This window comes from Pundamilia nyererei, unplaced genomic scaffold, assembly GCF_000239375.1.
Source record: "Pundamilia nyererei isolate P.nyererei 1_Seehausen unplaced genomic scaffold, PunNye1.0 scaffold00116, whole genome shotgun sequence".
NCBI lineage: Eukaryota > Metazoa > Chordata > Actinopteri > Cichliformes > Cichlidae > Pundamilia > Pundamilia nyererei.
The window spans coordinates 324,036-346,047 of NW_005187517.1; the positions used below are offsets into that span (position 1 = coordinate 324,036).

Consider the following 22,012-nt stretch of genomic DNA (forward strand, 5'->3'; position numbering starts at 1 on the left):
AAATCATTCTGTAACCCTCACAGACACTATCTGTCTCAAACAAAGCTCGCTAGCTACAGAATCTCTTCGTTAGTGAGGAGCTTTTGTTTGAGTTCACTGATGAAAGTTAAGCTGTCTTCATGTGCAGCTAACTGTTCGCTTTCTTTGTGTTTTTGCTTTTTCAAAATGACTTTGATTTATCTTATTTTATGTTTGCTAAATGTGATAAAACGAACTGTGATGAACAAACTGTGGCATAATTCCACTACTTTAAGCCTATGGAGAGTTCTAGATGTCCTGTGACCCTGATCTCACTCCCAAGCCGTAACATCCTGACGATTTGTCACATCCCGCGGCGTTCCTGAGGAACACCAAAGGCGACCTTCGGTGTTCTCATGGTACTCACCGGGCCATGGGTTAAATACAGTGGAATGAGGGTCCCGTGGTAAAACACATTCCAGCCATGTATTCCAGCCCTAACCATAACCTTATCCCTATCCTTAACCAGCACTTTAATGACTTTAAATAGTGTTTTCCAAAGCAATTTGAGGAAAATGAACAAACATGTGTATTGATTCCAAACGGTTCTCATGTTTCCTCCTTTTTCCGATCTCGTCATTTGGGAATGTGTTGGGTGCCCGGAAGCGTGACATGTTGACGATTTGTCACCTAGCGTAAAATATTACGCCTCGGGAGTGAGAGTGTGTTGCAGCGACAGACCTCATAAGTCATTAACCTTGATGATGCCACAAGGGTCATCTCAAGGGGGCGGGGCATGGGCCAGGTAAAGGTGTTGGCTGTATGTAGACTGTGACCAATCGTTAATAACAGAAAAGCATAAACTCATGCTAGGCATGTGGATATGCCAGTAACCATCAAATGCATTGAATCTGTAGAGGTGGGAATCACCAGCCACCTATGATATTATCACAACACTTGAGTGCATTACTCAGTGCATTTTTACATTTTTAAAATAATACTCAGTGCATTACAGTTGTTAGAAAGTGATAACTTCCAACTTCCACAACATCAAATCCCAGGACTGTAACTCTCTTTGCTGTACTGTGTTATGCAGGAAGTGTTTGGCAGCAGGTTTTCTTCCAGCTGAGGTGGAAGGTCTGTTTTACTCTAAATGCTTCTGTAGTTTACAAAAGAACATTGCAGTATGATGAATAAAAATTGAACCTAGCAATTGAGAGGCTAAACACACCAGGGACGTATTTCTTCTTTTATATACAGTCTGTGTCCAGGACCTAAAAGCCACAGGGGGGAAGAAAATCTTGCAGCATATCAGAGAACTTCTCCAAAATGATTCTGCCAGCGCTTACAAGTCTCATTAAGCCAGTTTTCCCAGCGACAGCAGATGTGATCACTGGTGATCTGTGTGTCACTGCTGGTTTCCTACACCTCTTATCCTATTTAAGGCCAGCTAAAGTAAGTTTGATGATTCGCTGTCACTCCGAGTGAGGAAGGGAGAAGATGAGGACAGGGGGAAGGGAGATAGGAGGGAAAGCTTTGTATCAAAACTGAGTGTGAAAGCTGCTGTGTCAGAGATGGATTACAGAGTAGGAAAGAAGGTCACTTTGTTTTTGAATATTGTCCTGCATTTTTTATTATCTTACCGGCACAAATTAATAATTCACGCCTCTTCTTTCACTTTAATTGCTTCTTCTTAATGCACCGTCACCTCACAAGGAACCCCCTTTAAAAATTCCGAACAGACACACACCTTCACGTACACTCACCTGCAACTTTGGGTGTGGCTGCATGGGAATTCATGTACGTGTGTGTTTGTGTGTGAGACAGTGCTCGGGGGGTATTGGATTAATCGCACACAGTCTGTGTGTAGCTGCGATAAGCGTGATGCTTTTGAAGCAATGCCGTCCAAAATGTGTCATTCCCATCTCTCCTTCTTTCTCTCACTCTCTTTTTTCCGTGTGTGCGCATCCCAGAATTAATCGCCGTGGCAACAGGCCAGAAGAGGAGAGCAAACAGAATGAGAGAGACATTTATCATTTGTTCAGTAGACGTTCGCCCCGTGACCGCGCTGTGACATTGTTTTCTTTATTTAGTTCAATCGGGGCCAGAAGCTGATAATTTATACGCACTCCCCCTTTGATAATGAGGCGTCGCGTTCTCGAGGTGGGGCTTCTGTTTACACACACACGCACTCCAATGCACATAAAACACACCGTCAACAGTGAGGTCTTGACCGCTCTTTGTCAAAGTCAACATATGCACACACACACTGAAGGAATGGCAGTGATGAAGTGTCCCATCCTCCTGGTGTTTGCTCCAGTCAGCCTGATCCAAAGGAAACCTAAATGTGTTTTTGTGTACGTAAAAAAAAGTTTACATGTAGTTTCAGTTGGAGTTTTTAGCCTTAAAATACTTTTCTTTTAAATCCGTACTCGTCTGTTTACCTTGCAGACGGTGGAGCAGCGGTCCTCAAGGCCCACACCCCTCTGCTCTTGACAAATTGATGTAGTTTAGCAGTAGTTTCACTACTCACTGCAGGGCAGCACACACACGCATATATGCGAACGTACACACAGTGGCACCTACACATACTGCTAGGCTGCGCTATACACCGGTGTGTTCTGCTTGGCTGCTCATGTGTGTCAGCTGAGCTGGTACATCAAGGGAGGGGAAGCAAAAGAGAGGGAGGGAGTGTGACAAGAAAGCGCGGGATGAGAGAGGGACAGATGGATAGAGAAAGGCAGAGGGAAACAAAAAAAAGGAAAAGAAATGCAATTGTTTCTAAAGCTCTGAGGAGAGAGCGAGAGGGACGGTGGCGCCAAATCAGAAGTGAAACGCTGTGTCGATGCAAATACAGACTCACAAACACACATCACCGATGGAGTTGTGGAGAGATGAAGGTTTGTCCTCACTTGTCCTTATCTCGGAGCTGTCAAGATAAAACTATTATGGTGGGAGTGTGAAAACAATAGCTCAGGGCCAGCAGTTATATTTGGTGCAAGAATGCATTCTCTGGCCTCATCGTCCTCTTCTCCATCGACCCGAGCTCTTGGTTTCACCTTGAAGTCCTCAGTCTCACATGCTTATGTGGAGGGCATCCCCAGACGGGTAGAAATACTAGGAGCTATCCTTTGTATCAACTACACTCCAAACGTTTCCTTAGTGACAGTCAAAAGGTACTGAAGATGCCACTCATATCACTTGTTAAGTCATGTTATTGTATGAACTGTTGGGTAGTGGCATTCGAGGCAGCATTAGGTGGCGTATGTAAGCTGACGGCATTCAGTTCACTCACTTCTATTGTAACTCAGGCAACGTGAATACGCTGGTTCAACTCCATCCAGCCGTGCCAGATGGATGCTGGGAGTTTACTGTTAAAAGGGAGTTTTTCCTTCCCACTGTTGACAAGTGCTTGCTCATACTGGGTTTTCTAAGTGTTGGCTTTCTCTGTATTATTATAGGGTCTTTCCCTCACAGTATAAATCACCCTGAGGTTACTTTTGTGATTTGGCATGATATGAATATTTAGCATTGTATAAATGCATTTCTACTCACATACAGAAAGCATATGAGACAGTCTGTCTTACCCACATTTCAGCAGTGGGTCCAAACCACACCGTTACAAGCCGGCCACAGCCAGACCCAGTGATGTCAGAAGCCCTTCCAGAGGTGCCATGGCACAGAGGGGATGGGAGAGGTGAGGGAAGAGAAATCTCCCAAAAAACAGTCCTAGCAAGTCACTTAATTTGTCTTAAAGTGCCATCGTCAAGGTGATTCCACGCGATTTCAATGCAAATCGAGTCATATTGACAGTCTAAGTGAATATGCTGTCTTTTTTCATGCCAGTTGAGTGATTTGCATTATTCCACCTTGTTTCATAATAATGACACTCATTCCTGAATTAAGGGCTCTTTTATAGACCCCCACTAGCAGAATTGTTCACTTATTTTAAAGAAATTAGGCTTAATATGAGGCTAGATTACGTTCAGTTACAGGTGATTTCTTTTTTTTTTTGTTGGGTTTATAATTTATTTGCTTATTTCTGCCTCGCTACAGGAGCAGGCAGATGATGTTATTGAGGGAGGAATTTTAAAAAGAAGTCAAGACAGCAGACAAAAAAGTCTTCTTATCTATGTGGTCCTTGAATGGAAAGAGACATCTCCTCTTAGTGTCTCCTGGTCATAAAGTGTCACTTTATCGCACGCGATCCCCATCTGGGATGTAAGTCAAAGGGATATGGTGACATTTTGACGCTCCCAGTGGCCTGCAGTCTCCATGAGAAATCCTCACAGTGCTATAAGTGCTAATAACCCGTGCCAAGTTTTTGGGGAGGAACCGTAAACTCAGTATAATTCAAACTGTTGTCAGGTTAAAACCTTTGAGAATTTTTAGTGTGACAGTATCTAATTGGTCTTGCTTACTTAGCCACCCCTGTCAACTTCTGGCAAATAGTGGCAGATTAAAGCGAAAATGCTACCCCGCTGCACAAAACAAGTGCCAGCGCAGAGCAGGACCAACATGTCAGGTGCTCCGAATCAGCTCTAATTTTGGAGTTGTTGCGTGATTTCATTTGTTCCAAACTTTTTTTTCTTTCTTTATGAGATGGATCGCACTTTTTTGGATTTAGTCACCAAGCTAATGAGTTCTGGAGCCATCACAGTATTGACAAAGGTGAATTTTGACAGACAAACCTTAACTGTCACATGAAGGTTAGGGAACGTATTACAAAAACTGGGTCTCAAATTAAGATGGAATTTTCCCAATCTGGTTTTCCAGGTATAGTACCTATTTTTAGAAATACTATTTTACTTCAGTCTCACTTATCTCAGTCAGGATTTCCTAATTACTCAATTAAACAATTCAGCTTTTATGTCGCTAACCTACTTTTCTTCTCTTTTCTTTCAAGCGAAACAACTTTGTAACCATTTGTTTTTTCTCTTTGTGCTGTCTATGTAAAGATGGTCTTTATGGGAACTTTACAATAACACTAAGAAAGTAAAGAGAGACTGCTAAGAAACAGAACCTTTGCCATATCTAGAGTCTAATAGATTCTGAGCTTATGAAGCTGATTCTTGTTCTGTTGTAGTCTGCCATTAGACCCCTAAATGGAAAAGTTACCAAAGGTTAGATGTCTGTGTAACATGCTGTGTAGCATTAACTAGAACTGTTAGAACTAGAACTGTCCAGATGACTGGAACAAGCAACGTTTTAACAAATGTTAAAACTACACAGCTATGCATAAGCATAGCTATACACACACAATACACACATAATAGAGAAATTTAGCCACAGTTATAAAGTTTTTTCCCCTGTAAAACTATCTGCACAGCTGATAAAAAAAACAACGTCTGTTTTGTTTCAAGACACATGAGGGTCCCAAAGTTTGACCTACACAGGCCCGTCTGCTCTCTGCCTTTAACAAAATGAGTGTTTGTTTTTTTTCATTATCAAACGGTATTAGTTTGACTTGAAGTAATATATCAGTACAATTCATGACACTGATTTCAATGGGGCTGTCCATAATGCCTTAGCGGACTCCAATCAAAAGCACGTAGTGCTGCATATGCTGCTTTAATACATGGAAATAGTTATTCAGCAAATGTTTACCATGGGTCCCAACTTTACACATCACATGGTATCCAGGAATTCTCTGTCAGTCTCTGACAGGTTAAAGTCTCTGGTATTGTATTATATACTGATTTAGATATTGTACTGATGTCAGCTCTCTCTTGGAAATTCGATTTTTAATCTAATACTTTTGTCCATGTAGTGTATCTGGACCCAGGACACTCCCAAAATAGATTCTGCATTTTAACAGTGTCACTTCCTGGTTAAACGCTAACGTTAACACACTTTTTGGTTTTTGTAACACACTTTTTTCTTTTTTTTAGAGTGAGAAGTAATTTTACATTTAGAGATTTAAAATTTTAGAAGCTTCGCCTTTGATCTGGATTAAAATAATGCAACTATCACAGGCAGGAAGAGAATGCTCAGTTCAATATTAGCTGAAACGGTGGGCATTTAGAAAAAAAAAAGGGCTGATGGAGTGTCTGGGTTGAGCCACTTTTTGGAAATGCCTGGGCTTTAAAGATGAAACAAGAGAAAGCAGACAGAGGTTTAAGGGGGCTCTTCACCATTTTAAAGGAATCCATTAAAAGGCATTTAAAATAATCTTCTCTGAGATTTTTCGGGGAGTTTTCTCCAAAGTTGAAAGCATCAAAAGAGAGAAAAACGTGTGTCCGTTATTTTGAAGCAACAAACGTTTCTTTTCTTGCTAGTGTTCAAGGAATCACGATCGGCCTCCAAACCTTTTTATCCAGCCACAATTTAAAGTTACGCGTGATCATTTGGCCTTTGTTCTAATTTAAAGTGATTTGACAGTACATTAATATTTTTTTTTAAAAATCATTAAAAAAATTGTGTATTGGACTGAAATCAAGACGCTCGGTGTGTACTGTACGTTCTCTTGACCGCACCTCGGCACTGCTTGTTCTCTTTTAACCAGAGCCAACTAATGTTAGCTGTTAGCAAAACAGCTTCATAGTGGCATGCTGTCACCAACCAGCTGTCTGGCTGTCACTCTTTGTGTGTGTGGCTGTGTGTGCGTGCACGTGTGTGTGTGTGTCACCTGGGGCCCGGACTCCTGTTGTGAGAGCAGTGGTGCGACAAAAGAACGATGATTAATTTCACTCCGAGTAACCTGTCTCGCTTATGTGACTCTACCAAGCTGTGTGCACACTCGTGTGTGTGTGTGTGTGTGTGTGTGTGTGTGTGTGTGTGGGAGAGAGAGCGCGAGAGAGACCTAGACATAGACTGTTTAGTCAGCAGGTGTGCTGTGATATGTTGAATGCCCTCCAGCCAGGGTCAGACACACACAGACACGCACACACAGACAGACGCATACGTACTCCATAACTGAGACAACTGCTGTATGCATCCGTCCCGCCAGCTCGAGTTCATCCCTCATTTTCTTACTTTTTTTGTATTTTTTTGACAGTATTTTCTCAAACTCTCACTGACTGCTGGCAGTTCTTTTGCAAAGAGAACCTTGGTGTCAGAGTTATTAGTGTGCTTGTGTGTCTTTCTGTGTGTGTGTGTGTGTGTGTAGGCCAACCTCTCAGCAGATGAGCCCAAAATCAATTTCATTAGGGATCATGAATACAATGAGGAGCTGTTTCACACATACACACACGTTCACTGCTGTAGATTTCATTAAGGAAATGCCTTTTACTCTTCTCTCTGTTCCCTGCGCCATCAAAGGGAGACTTAAACATTTAGGACAGTGGGTTACGGCTTGTCCTCGCCGCACCGTTGTGACTTCGGTTTCAGCGAGAAATGCTAACAGTGTTACTGAGCTCTTTTCGCCCCCTCCGCCCCCATCTCTGATTCCCTTTCTTCCTTTTCTTCCTCTTCCTTTGCCTTTGTCCAACCATATAATTAGCTAGATGTTTAACAGCTGAGGTTGGACAGGGCACTGCCATGTCTGGACACAAACCGGCGCCTGCAAAGTCACACAGTTGAAAGAGAGAGGTCTGTGTCTGTGGGGGAAGCGAAAGGACAAGGGGAAGGCCTGAATCAGAGAAAAGAAGGAGAGGAGAAATCTCAAAAAGCAGCGGGGAAGGGAGCTGAAGGAAGCAGGGTGAGGAGGGAGAGATATGGGAATGAAATGAAGTGAAGAAATGAATGACAGGGTATGGTGAACGAAGAAAGAAGCGAGGCAAGGAAAAATATTAGCAGGAATAAGTAAGTAATGGAGGAGAAAGGAATGGAAGATGGAGGAAAGGAAGTGGCTGGAAGAAAAAAAGAAGAGTAAAGGAAGTTTTAAATAAATGAAAGATGGGTCAGAGAACAGGAAGACAGGAATAATTGATAGCGTGTGATTGTGTTCTCCCAGCCAACCTGACCCAAAGGTGTGACCGGTGTTTGAACCCAGCATGGTATTAATCACTGCAGTACTCCAGCCAAACCTCATTACTCCCCTTTGTTCACTTTTATTACCTTGTCCTCCTCTACACACTCCTGACACACTTGCATGCGCACACACTGAGCGTCCCTCTCTCTGTTGTGCTACACCTCCCACCTTCACCCTGTGCTATCTGTCTCCATCACATCTCAAACCAAAGCCAGTCTGTGGGTGCATCTCCTCTTGTGCTACAAAACGGTAACGTGAAGGAGCTTGCCAAATTTGGGTGATTACAGTTTTGATGGCTATTAAAAAAATATTAACAGGTAGAACAGTTTGTTGATTGATCGAACCTTGGTGCTAATCAATCAAATATTTAACCCTTATGGTACGGTGGCCCTGTGAGGCCAAATGCACTGCAACTTAAGAAAACATCAGGAAATAGAAAAACACTGCAAAAGCACAGAACACAATAGAAATGGATGAAAGTACAATGGAATTAAAACAAAATGCTTCAAAAGCTCCAAAAGAAAAACTCACAAAACACAACAGAAGTATTTTTGGAGAGACAATAATGTGATGGAACAGCTGCACAGAAGTGACAGAAGCCAAAGTGTGCAAGGACTGCACTAAGACACACTTTAAAGAAGCAGAGGATTTATCGCTTTTGTCAGGGAGAATATTTGTATAATACTGTCAATAAATGTTTGCTATTGATGCTAACAAATGGCTTCCCCTCCCTGGTTCTGCTGGAGGTTTCTTCCTGCTAAAAAGAAGTTTTTCCTTCCCACTGTCGCCAAGTGCTTGCTCATAGGGGGACATTTGATTGTTGTTGTTGTTGCTGTATTATTGCAGGTTCTCTACCTTACAATATAAAGCACCTTGAGGTTACTGCTCTTGTGATTTGGTGCTATATGTAAATACAATTGAATTGAATTAAATTGGAATTTTATATCACTTCCTTTGTGTTTTGAGTGCTTTTGCTGCCTTTTTCTGTTTGCTGGTGTTTTCTCAAGTTTAATGCATTTGACCTCTCAAAGCTGCAGTATGACAGTGTTATCTGTGAAAAGGACCGACGTCACAAGCACGTTAAATAATTGACAAACGGTTCACAGATCAAAATATGCAGGAAAACGTTGCCAGCTAGTTGTCTTTATTTCAGCTAATGATATGACATCAGGCTTAATCTGCCTGTAAGAGAGAACAACAAAAAACAAACTCAGGATTTTGTGGACTTGCAACCTTTACTGTTTCGGTTCACTCTCGCTGCCCTCACAGTGTCGTCTTACAACTGCAGGCATCTAGTTTCAATGGAAACCTTCTGAAAAAGCAGACCAGAAAACATAAAGCAATTAAACATATTTCCCTTTAGAGCTGATTATACAATATGAAATGAAAGATTATACTTACATTCACCTGGTCCAAGCAAACTAAATTACAAACGCTTTGAATGTTAGGAGCCTGTTAACACTCCCGTAGCTATGGGTAGTTGAAGCTTTAGATGGTGTCGGATGCCGAAAGCTTTAAAGTTCTGCATTCAGTGAAATCGTTTGCTGTACGCTCACTCAGAAGACTGTTGAATATATTTGTTGAACAAACGTCCATTACCACACCTTTGCGAAGCAAAATGTGACACTGACAAATTATTGTGGAGTGGAACATGTAGTGGTGTTGTGATATCTCCCGCTCTGCAGGCAGAGTGTATTAAAGGCAAGGCACTGAAAATGTGACAGTGCAGCAGCAGGTCTGTTGTCACGCTTTGGCATGACACTGTGCTGGACAACACCAACAAAGACTGTACGGATCCATGACTGCAAGAAGTCCCCTATATTAGAATCATCAATTAGCATAACACCACTAGTTACCCACTTCTTGCTGTGAGGGAGCAGTGCTAACGGTATCGCCCATATGACGGATATTTCTACACTTGCAGTTTAACTATTAGCTAAATATTTAAAATGTAAGACTTGAAAACTTTGATACTTTTCCTACGAGACTCTTTGTCTGCCACATCTGGCTATAGGTTGTTACACAAATTGAGACAGAGATCTTCAAGGAGAGGACCTTTGTTAGCAATTGGATTTTTTTTGTCTCCCGCTGAAATTGAAAATTGAGAAAAGTATGACACTGTTATAGGAGACAAAACCTTGTGGATCAGTCAGGGTGCATAACGGGTCACAAAAGCATGAGGCTTTGACATTTTCATACCATGTTTCAAAGAGTCACGTTTGTTTTCCTGTAGCAGAAACCAAAAAGGTTGTTCAGCCTGAACCCAAATGAGGCTTAACATTCCCCTTCGGGCTTGTTTGAAGATCATACCAAGGTAAAGATCCTACAATAATACAGAGCAAACCCAACAATCAGAGTGAGCACTTGGTGACAGTGAGAAGGAAAAACTCCCTTTTAACAGGAAGAACCAGGTTCAGTTTTCAAATTTGCACATCTCAACTCTGTAAATCTTTCATTAGCTCGTGACATCATAAATCCGCGTCACACGTTCAGGCCTTGTAAGCTGAGGTGAGCTCAGTAAAACAATCCGCTTTGAAGCCAAAGAAACTCTTTTATCAAATTCTGAACACACATCATTTTTCACAGTGAAGATGTTGTGAGTGACAGGTACTTTAACCATAGCAGCAGCTGCTGGAATCTGATCATGAATCACTTTCACTTGTAATGGCCTCAGATGGCACCGACAACTGCTGCTGACATTGGCTTGCACGCTCTAAATATTAGTGTGTGTATTTTTTGTCTACCTGAGCAGTGTTTGTGTGCATTTAAGGGTTACAATGTCCTTAATATCGCCATTGGTTTGGTAATGAGTCTAATCCCAGGAGGACAGAGAGAGACACTGAGGTCTGAGAGTGGAACACGAAGGGATGGAAAAGTAGCGGATGTGCCACCAAAGTCAGCACGTGGGCTGCAAACTCATCAGGAAAAGTCACCTTTAACTTCCATTCAGAACCCAAAATAAAGAGACCATCCCTCATCGGAAAGGTCGAAGACATGATGTATGTCTTATTGCGCTGTCCTTAACCGCGACGCGCAACCTGTTCCTGCTTCTTCAATGTACATCACCTGAGAAAAGAGCATTAACTGCATGCTTGGAATATAAATGGACCTCTGTGCAGTGCAGCAATCCCCGCTCCGCACGACCCTTCAGCTACACTTTGAGTCGCCGCATTGATATGCCACTTTATTTTTTCTTTTTTTAATGCATTAAAACAAATTGATTACTGGATAATTAGAATGCAAATAGCAGCAATTAATGTTCAGCGCGCTCGTCGGTGAATGGCACCGCTGAGCAAGATTTTTAAAAATATGTATGATTGTCTCGTTCTAAAGAGGTAAACTAATCAGTAAAAAACCACACAGACACACTTACACAGTCTGTTTTAATGACTCATAAGCTGTCAGTAACATCAAAGCAGTAGGCTTTATGGGTTGCTTTTTTTATAATCATCCTGGGAGTGGTTGTAAAAGCATATTTAATAAGTGCCTTTGAAAACAGGTAGGAGCTTTTTCTTTTTTTTCCAAGAGGAGAGCTGCTTTTATCTTATAGCTAGGGCTTGCTGTTATAATAAGTTCCAGAAAGTGAGAAACTGGACAAAACAGGACCATAAAGGAACTCCAGATGCCCCCCGGTGTTGCTTTTCTTTTCCCTTTTATGACTTTTAATTTAGTAGAGCACAGATGACACTGAAAAGAGAATTTATGTGTATGTAGGTATGCACATGCCATGTTAGAGAAGCTCCTGTAAAATAGCTCGCCACTCTTATCAATTCTACATGAACCTGTGCAGCAGAGTGATCTCATGTAATGTGCAGAGGAAGATTATTGTAGGGTTTTAAGTGCTGCCACTTCATCAGCATGGAGTCTCTGTTTGGACACAGTAACTTCCCGAGTGCAAAGGTCACGGAAGGAGAGCAAAAGAACCTGCGGGCTGGTAGACTCGATGAGAATCTACAGTCACTTGTTTCCGTTTGCCGTCTCCTCTGTGCCAGCTGACCTGAATCCCACTCCAACTGCCCTCTGCCCCGAGCTGTAGGGCAGAGCACGCTCTTTGCTCTTGCCCCCTCCCCGTTCCGCCACGGTTCTTTGCTCATCAGGAATGATCCCGCAGCCTAGGACGAGTAGCAGTTTTAGAATCATCAAATAAGCTCTCTCTCTCTCTTTTCCTTACCGTGTCTGCGTGCAAATGTGCGAGTGTGCGACTGTGTGCCTTTCCGCTGTTGTTGACACACAGAAAGAGACAGGGAGAGAGAGCAAAATCATCAGAGCCAGAAAAACAAGCGGACGAAAGGCCACGCTCGCTCGATGTCAATAAAAGTTATGGTTTGTGTGTCTGTTTGTGTTAGTGCGTTATCGTGTGGGTGCGACGCAGGGGCGGTGGGGGCTGCTGAAACAAATGACCTTTGCACAGTAACTAGTGCGATGCACCTCCTTCACACAGAACAACAATAGCACGAGCGGGGAAAAGGCTCTTTAAAAGTCAACAAAAGTTATGCAATTTGCAATTTCTCTGATCAGATCACAACGCTCAGACACAGTCTGCTACACAGGTCGCTTCTTATGCAGATAGCATTCCACTTCCTTCGCCAAAATTAGGCAAGAAAACAGTTTCTCACTGCTGTAGACTTACCTCTTATTTCCAGTTTCAGTCTACTTTTATCCCACTGAGTATCTCCTCAAAGCTGATTTGCCAGAGCACTTGACTTTTAACCAAAGCCGCTTCCTCCTCTTAAGCATCAAAAGCACATACAGCGATGACAGCCTGTCTGTTAATGAACCTTCTGTTCAGAGAAAGATTAAGGAAACTCTGGTAGTGATTTGGCAGATAATAACCACAGAGACTGTTGAGACTGAGGAGGAGGAGGAGAAAGAAATCAAAAAAAAAGAGGGAGAAAGAGCTGGTGGAGCGAGTGGAGAGAAACAGAAAAAGTTTCAGCAGACTATACTTCTGTCAGGTGATGGATGAGCAGATGGAGGGTCGGAAATTAGAAAGAGAAAGATCCAGACATAGAAGGAAAGAGGGAAGCTGAAAAAGATTTACTTGCTGCTGCAGGAGGAGTGACCCTCATAACTCTGTAATTTTGTCAGGAGACTAAACACCGGCAACCAAAGAACCATCATATAGCTGCATGTTGTTGGTACACCCTGAGTACCGTGGCAACATAACAAATATTAGAATTGCAAGTTTGAAATAAAGATACTTCAATTGTAATCTGTCGCTTTTAGTAGCATTTTAGGAACATTTTTGTAGCAACAAAGACGAGCATCGCGGCTTCTCTTTTTCACACAGTTGTAAAACGATCATCTATGACTGCATTATAAGCGTGGCTTTACCGTTTTCCTCTGTTCTCTTACAGATACTGGTGAACTCCATTTCCCAGCCTGCCGTGTTGTATGAAAATGTTGTGGTGAGCAACGGGAGCCCGATCCTGCGAGATTTGCTCTTCAGCCCAGATCATCAGTACTTATATGCCCTCACTGATAAACAGGTAGGAGAAGTGCGCGCACACACGCACATACACAAACACTCCAGATGACCACGTCTAAACTAGAGATGAGCCTTTTAATGTACAGTTTCACAGCTGTTTTTATGTACATGTACACTTGCTGGCATACTGAAAGACACACACACACACATACACGAACACGCAAACGCCCTCATTGCAAATAAGTGAAGGCTGGGAAGAGAGAGGGAGAGGAAGAAAATGGAGACACTTGAAGAGCACCATTAAGAGCTGATGAGGAAAAATATATTAAAAATATACACGGGGGGAGTGAGCAATCAAGGTAATTACTCACATATAGTACCACATACTGGGCATGAACACATTTGCAGCTTAAGCAGCGTTCCACACACATGCACAGTTTTAGGTGCTAATTAATGTCATGAATTTTAAAATGCACCATATAGGATAAAGCCGTGCATACCTTCCTTCCACCGGGGATACACATTACACGCAACCCTTGAATGTTTACTTCAGGATATTCCTCACAAAAATCCTTGGTTCTCCATCTAAAAAACACCTGATCAACAACAGAAAATTACAGTTTAGCCATTGCACCAAGCGACCACAGAACTGAAAAGATGATAAGTATTATTATACACAGGCATGTGACGTTAAATTGGTTAAACTCCGTGGCCTCTCATTTTCCCACACTGACCTCATCTGCACAGCATTATGATATGCACGATCAAATCCTGGCGTATACGTGTCATTATCTCGAAATGCCTTTATCCATGAGAGCTTGATACAGCAGTCGCCACTCTCCCGCTCATCCCTTCTTTACCTGCACGACTCTTATCTCATAATGGTTAATGACCTTGATGTGATAACCTTCAACGAGACTTCCTCGCTACGTAGACGGTAACCGGCGTGTAAGTGCTGTGTAATTTACCAGCGATTAGACTTAATTGACTTCCACGTGTCTGAATAAGCACGCGGACGAAGTGGAGTGTAACTGATACAAATGGATGTCGTAGTTGTTGACGTGACGGAGAAAATAAGAATCTGATCGGTCCAGGAAGCTGAAATGTACTCTAAAGAGAAAATGCCTAAATGCATATTGAATTACACTGAGTCGGGGACACACGTGCTGATTTTGGAAACTCGCGCTGAATTATGTATGCACACGAAGATAGAGTTGATTCATAATGTAATTTCAGTGCCCAAATTATTTATAGTTATGCTCCAGGTCCAGTTACAACATTAACACAATTAAATGCAGCAGAATGTGTGTGACCACCTACATTTTTAACACTGCACACAGGAAAAGGACGAATTTCTTTTGAAATCTAAGCAGCTTGTAAAGTAACCATGTATCAACCCTGTGTCTGGGCCCTGTTCTGTTAAGATGACTCACATGCTTTTTAGTATTTCATTTTTTTCTGAATAGACACAAGTCCTTAAAAAATAATTCACTCATTATTCTATATATATATTTATTAGTGCTGTTCAAGTAGAGCACATCTTTAGGCTAACTCTCTAAAAAAGAATAACATGTTAGTGTAGAAAGAAGAGTCAAGAGCATACTTTTTTGATAGAAAATAAAACAAAACATGCAGCAACATAATCATTATTAATGTCTGCCTCTTATTTTCTCATCCGATTACGTGTGCTCTCCATCTGATTATAACGTTTGCAGCACTTAGACCATAGCGGATTGATTGATTGTGATACTGCTATAATAATCCAGTGGCACATTATTATGTTACAAGCATCGTTTGTTTTTTGCTTGGCTTGATCTGTCTAAAGCATTTTGGTACATTTATGGTTTTTAATAACCTCAGCCAGAATAATTTTAGATGTTCACTTTCTACCTTGCTCGCTAACTGCTAACAGTTTATACCAGTCTACCGCTTTTTTTCTCGATGGAAGGGATGCAGACACCTGTCAGAAAATGTATACTGATGACCTTATTGCAGTTAAAAGAATTTGAACTGTTTTTAACCTTCAGCTTGGTGCTTGTTTGGTTTTGGTAACTGAGGGTGCCTTAGGAAATAGCTGATTAAGTCGACTGTTGGAGTCGTTATTCAAAAAAAGGCAATGTATTACACATTGCTTGTTACTTTCTTTGAATCGAATGCAATATGTTACTTAATTACCCGGAGAAAGTTATTATGTTGCACTAATCGTTACATTGCGTTCTTGTTACTTTGTAAAATGACCTGAAATGTGTTGTCTAATAATTACCAGTTAACAATTGAAACCTTAAGCTACAGTCCGACACACCAACACAAGTGTCATCATCCCAAAGAGGACACATAGAGGATCTTTCTTTTAGTGCTTACATATGAATACAAAGCTGACAACACAAGGAAAAATGGACAAAAAGAATTCAAAGTGATCGACACAAAAACATGAACCGGCAGAGAGAATTCAAGCTTCAACCCTGAATTCTCAGGGTTGGGTTGGGACACTCTGCTTTAATATCACTCTGGGTTCTTGGCGAGCTTTGTGTTAGCATGCTGTCTGTCCAGACGCTTGCAAAAGCCTAAGTTCTGTTAACAGTATAATATGTTCTTTTTCTCTTCTGGATTCAGTCTGTACTTTACCATCGTGGTCTTGTCCTTTCATGCAATAAAATAAAAATAAAATGTTTGATTCTTCAAAAGCTGTACAGCATCTGCCTGAAATTATATGAATGTAGCATGAGGGCGCAGGGAGAAAAGAAAACTGTGTTGCTGCTGTATTTCTTTTCTATCTACCCAGCATTCAGATAACTAAAGAGCCTTTGTAACACAAGTACAGTAGGTCAGGTCTCAGCCCAGCTATGTAATTTATGAGGGCAAAATGATATAATAACGTTCACTGGAAACTATAATCCTCAACCCTTTGAAGACTGGATTCAAAATCCCACCAAATGTCACAAAAGTCAAAGTTAAAAAATTGCTCAAGTGTTCCCTTAATTTTTTTAGCACTATATATTGCTCTGGGTTACCTTGAGGATTACAAAGAATATTCATCTGTGAAAAGACACTCTAAATGATATCAAATACAACTTTAGGCCTCTGTCCAACAACTCACTGCTTCAGCCAGCAGTGCTTAGCAGCTGCTCAGCAGGATGAAGAAAGTTCATGCTGAGAGCATTTGCAGATTTTCCCTTCTAATTCCTTTCATCTGCAACTGCTATTGCTACCAGAAAGTAATTTTCAATTATTAAAGGTAGTGTTTTATTTTTGATGAGCACTGATATGTCTGCTGAACGTTAGTGCAGTGACAGTAGGAGGTCAGCTGCTAGAAGAGAAGCCTTGTTGAATTCACAATGCTTCTTCTTTGACACGATCCAAGTTGATCCGTTACATTTTACTAATGTAGCCAGTGAAGAAGTACAGGCATTCACATGGAGGATTCTTTTTGCTGCACTTTAAAGAGGAATTGTTTTAAAACCCGAGGAGCAGATTATTATTACGAATCCAGGGTCGGGTAAAGTAAAAATAATGACTAGTGCCGCTCCAATATCAAATATTAAGAGCTAGCAAGCGCAAGCTAGCTTTAGGAAATCTGAAAGGTACATTATGTTTCAATTTTTGTAATCACCATGTTATATTTTGCTCATGAAATCCACACAGAAACGCAAAAACAACAAGGTGCAGTTTTACAAGAGGTTTCTGGAACACAGTGACTTCCTGGAGAGTTTGTTGAATGAGGGTTAACTTCATAGTAAGAACAACAGTCAAGGAATGCTAATTTGTGACCTTCAATGGTGCTGGTAGGGAGACACACTTGTTGTTTTCCTCTGTTTAAACCTTAGCTAATTTCCTGTTGATATTGCATTCAGTTATACTGAGCGCCATCCATCTCCATCTGTCAACATTTTGAATGTTGACAGAATTACATGACGCATAACCATGTAAGCTCATTTTTGCTAGAGACCGATGCCGCAGTGGAAATTTGTTTGTTTTTTAAAAATTGCATATTCTCTGCCTGTGTAATTTTGTTCCTATGAAAGTCAGAATCACACTAATTGACAGAGAAGACAAAATGGATTGACCAACTCCTAGGAGAGCAGATAATGGCCTTTCACTTCCAGAGCTTCACCACTGACCAAATTTACAGTCCAGCCAGAGAACGAAGCAGAAAAGGAGGGAGCGAGCATGGGTGAGAGCTGAGAAGGTGGGAAAATATAATTGGTTTGGAGAATATGCTCTGTTCCTTTGTCTAACTCTTCCTGCTTCGTATTTGCAATATTCTTTTAGGGTTCGCATGTCAGTCTCTCTCAGTCAGAGTGAGTTTGTGTGGTAACTGCTCTCCCACTGGTGGCTTCACAGAGCATAGAGAGTAGAATGAGGATTGCCCCTCACCGCTGCATGTGAACTTGTGTTCCAGACAATAAAGGATCAGAGTGTGTGCATAGCCTTCTTGGCCTGCCGATGACGAGTCACTTCCTAGCCAGAGGGTGCTTGGACACTAGTTAATGTGTTAGGGTTTAAGGTTGCTCGCCAAGCCTTGGGATGTATAAACTTCTGCATTTTTTTTCAAGCCAAGAAAAACTGTATTTTTTTTCCAGGGCTCTGAATAGAACTGTTGCTCAAAGATTGAGTAACAGGTTAGAATTCACTTAGAGTTCTGGCATCTCGAAAGTTACTCAGAAACTCCCAGACGGTAGTCCATGTCCAGTAGGTAAGGTGGGGAATCACACTGTAACGACTTTATTGTGCCAGACATAAACTGTATTTGTTAATTATTTTAACAAACACTTGTTTCATATATAATATGCAGTATGATTTGGCGCAGATTTTTATGGTGGATGCCCTTCCTGATGCAGCCGTCCTATTTATACGGTTTGGGCCAAAACTAGGGGGAAATCTACACCATAGTTATATCATAACTGCAAGCTCCTCTGAGACCCTATGACAGGGGTGGGCAACTCCAGGGCCGGTGTTGTGCAGGTTATAGATGTGTCTTTGATCCAACACAGCTGATTTAAATGGCTAAATGACCTCCTCAACATGACTTGTAGTTCTCCAGAAGCCTGGTAATGAACTGATCATTTGATTCAGATGTGGTGACCCAGAGTGAGATCTAAAACCTGCAGGACACCAACCCTCATGGCCTGGAGTTGCCCACCCCTGCCCTATAATGAAACCTAACCTACCCAAACGCAACAGCTTGCAGCTATTGCGTTTGGCCTGTCAATTCTTCCTGTGCATTTCCAGCTACTTTTTTCCCTACAGCTTTTGAATTTATCAGTGAGAAAATACGAATAATCATCTCAATATAAGGAATAATAATCATATCATCATCATAAGGATTCCCAAATGTCAGTATATTCCTGGACGGAGACCGTATGAGACTGTATAAGAAGTAGAAAGACTTCTATCATGGCTCGCACTGCCGATATAACAAAGATTCACGGCAGAAGTCCAAGTCAGCCAGAGGATGTAAATATGTCTCAGCATTGTTTTACTTTGGCCTTTTCGGCCTCTCGAGGGGAGCAGGACATGCTGAAAACAAATTACTGACATCATCAATGTGTAAAGTCGTTATATGTTGGCAGCCAGTCGCCTTTATATTGAAACATGGTGTGTTTTTGATTGGATGAAAGTTTTTTTCACTTATTTAAACCAAACATGGGAGTGCTTTTGCAATATAGGGTGCGCTTGATCTGCATCAATGAGAGACAACTTTCCGCTACAAGATGATCAGCGATACTCCACCCTACTGGCTGACGTGCATGCACACTCTGTGACAGTCACATTCAGGAGTGAGGTGTACCTTGGTGTTGTTTGTCCTCTCCTCCTCCTCTCTTCCTCCTCTTCATCCCTTCATTTTTCTCTCCTTGTTGAATAATAGAAATGCCAAGTGATGAGAGCTCAAACATCAAAAAGCCCATTTCCCAGCTTGACAGAGCAATTTACCTTTTCCCATATTCACTCGCACATAATTAAAAGTAGTGGATTGGACTGCAGCGTATAGACCGCATATCTGTATAGCAGCAGTGAGTCACATATAAGAAGGCTCGCGAATGTAGAGTGCAAAAACATAAAACTGATTCACCGCGAGAGGAGAGTTTTCGATTAGCGAGCGATGGATTTACACACAGCTCCTTTTGTGTCTTTGTGAGACACACACTCCTACACGCACACACACACACAGCCTCACGGTGTTCTTTCACTCCATGTATCTTTGTCTGCCTCCAGCTTTGGGTCCGTCTCTGTCTTTTCAGTGATATCGCATCATTTTTGTGCTCATAAAAACAAGCAGCGGCACTAAATCAATTTTATCATTGCTGTTGTTTCCTCGTTACATGTTCAAATTGTTCTGATCTAATAAAAGCCGCGCGCTAAAGGGAGATTTTTCATACTGTCATCACCCTCTGTCGATGACGTCACCAAGACAGATATTTCTTTTTCCTTGCGTGTCCCTATGGATGACATCACCTAACTGCTTGAAAGTAAGTGACTAAGTGGATTACAGCTCATAATCTATTGATTTCTGCTGTACCTTTGCACCAAAGGACTTACTTATCATATGATTATCCGCCCTGATTCTAACGTGCAGCTTCCTCTTCATTAATTCCCCTTCATAATGAGCTATTCTTTTATTTTCAGCTGGACTAATACAGCCTGAGGATTTTTGATCTACTTCTAGTATTGATGCAGACAGCACCCAGTCTCTGATCTTTGCTATGTAGTAACATCATGACCAGATTTGCACTATTGAACTCAAAGGGCAAGGTCACGCCACTGCGCTTGTAAAACAGCTTCATTAGGTCGCAAGTTAGCAGCGAATGGCCTCGCCCCCTCCTTCCCCTGCGAAGCCTCTCAGACAGTGGCATAACGGTCCAATGATGTACATCCGTGTATCGATTTTGCTACAGTACAGAAATGTACTGAGCTGTACTGGACTGCACAGTACAGAAACTCTACCCCTGGCTCCACATCAGACAAGGTTCATATTCAATTCACTCAGCATTTACTGTACTTGGAGGTCATGCAGAAAAGAGTGCTGTGTGCTTCTTTTATGACACTTTCCCTGGTGTTTTTCCAACTTTCAAGTGGCTAAAAAAGTATTATTGGAGACATGTACAGGATAAATAATGAGATGAGGATACAGAAATCTACTAGAAATGCCCTTGGCCCTGTCAGCTAATTGGTTGAGTTGAGTTTCGGAGCATGCCTTTGCATTTGTTTGCATGGGCGTATTGAAATTGGTGACAAGGAGGTTTATTTATTTTTTTAATGCTGAATATTATTTAAATGTTGTCTCTGAGTGTGACATCGAAGCCCTTCTGGCGTGCTGGGCTCTCAAGTTCAAGTGTAATGCTTCAATTAAACTATGAATTGCTTCAGGATTTATCCATGAAAAACACCCTTTTTAAAAAAATATTTTTTTGTCATATACTTTTCACAGCGTTTCACAGCTGAAAAAAAGTGTCTCCAGCCTTTTCTGAAAGACTGTTTCTAAAGTTGACAACAAGAGAGGAAGTGCTGCTTGAAGTGTTGATGGCAGTTGCTCCTGTGCTCATTAACAATCTGCGTGAAGCCCACTGGATATGTTATAGGTTGGACATGTAATGAAACTAGAAACTAGAAAGTACACGTCACTATCAAAATGAAATCTCCAAACCCTGTTTTATAAATGTGCGAAAGAAGAGAAAATGCATGGAAATACAGTGTTTTAAAGAGTTTGAAAGTCAGTATGAAAGTAGTATTTAGTCTTTCTTGTCATTTCATTAAGTAGTCTTCATGAATAGTTCTTCAGGCTTCTTAAAGGTCATTCAAAGCTCTTGTTCTTGGATGTTGGCTGCCTTTTGTTCAGTTCAAGAAGCTTCAACATTGATTCGTTAACGTTAAGTTCTGGCTTCTGGGGAGGCCAATCTATGACATAGTGTGCCATTATATGTCTTCCAGATATGCTTTCACTCCATTGGCACTGTGCTTCCAGATCATTGTCATGCCGAAAAATGAAGCTATTGCTGATCAGATGTTTTCCAGATGATATTGTGTGGTGGATCAAAATGTGAGGGTAGTTTTTTGCAAACCTAGTGGCATCACTTTTGGCAAGATCCCCAACACCACTTGCTGAAACGCAGCCCACATCACGACAGAGCTTCCACCATGTTTTGCAGATGGCCGTGGACACTTACAGCTGTACCTCTGTTAAGACCTCCACTCCTCCACTCATTTTCAGTCCAGTTCTTGTGTAATTTAGCATATCTCACTCTTTTCTCCCTGTTTCCCTTCCTTGGGAAAGAATGGCTTCTTGACAGCGACCCTTCTACGGAGACCATTTCTGGTAAGACTTTAGCAAATGGTAGATAGATCAACTGAAGGGCCAGATATATCTCTCAGGTCCTTATGTCAGGTCTCCTGTTTCTCAAGGACATGACTTTCAGACATTGTTCATCTGCTGTAGATAGTATTTTAGTCCTGCTGCTTTTTCTTTCGAAATACACCCTTCCTGTTTAATCACATTTTATAAGGACGTGATGCACACTGTGCTGAGATATGCCAAGGTTTTAGCTGTTAGCAAGTTTTTGAAATCAAATTGTTGCTGCAAAAAAAAGCTTTTTTGTGCTTGTCAAATGGTGTTATGTTTGGTAATTGATTCAAAACAAGAAATGGGAACAATTTATGTAATTATGCGACCGGCGGCTAGTAAAAAAAAAAAGTGCTTTAAAATTGGTTCAACACTGGTT

General features: G+C 41.5%; 1 protein-coding gene across 1 annotated transcript in view; it reads left to right on the forward strand.

The window, feature by feature from the left end:
• The first annotated feature begins 2,961 nt into the window (after window positions 1-2,961).
• LOC102194653 (plexin-A1-like) overlaps window positions 2,962-22,012 on the forward strand; it is a 166,597-nt gene continuing 147,546 nt past the window's right edge. Inside the window, exons 1-2 of the mRNA XM_005742072.1 lie at window positions 2,962-3,066; window positions 13,228-13,359. Of these exons, the coding sequence (XP_005742129.1) occupies window positions 2,962-3,066; window positions 13,228-13,359 (237 nt within the window). The remainder of the gene's footprint in view (window positions 3,067-13,227; window positions 13,360-22,012) is intronic.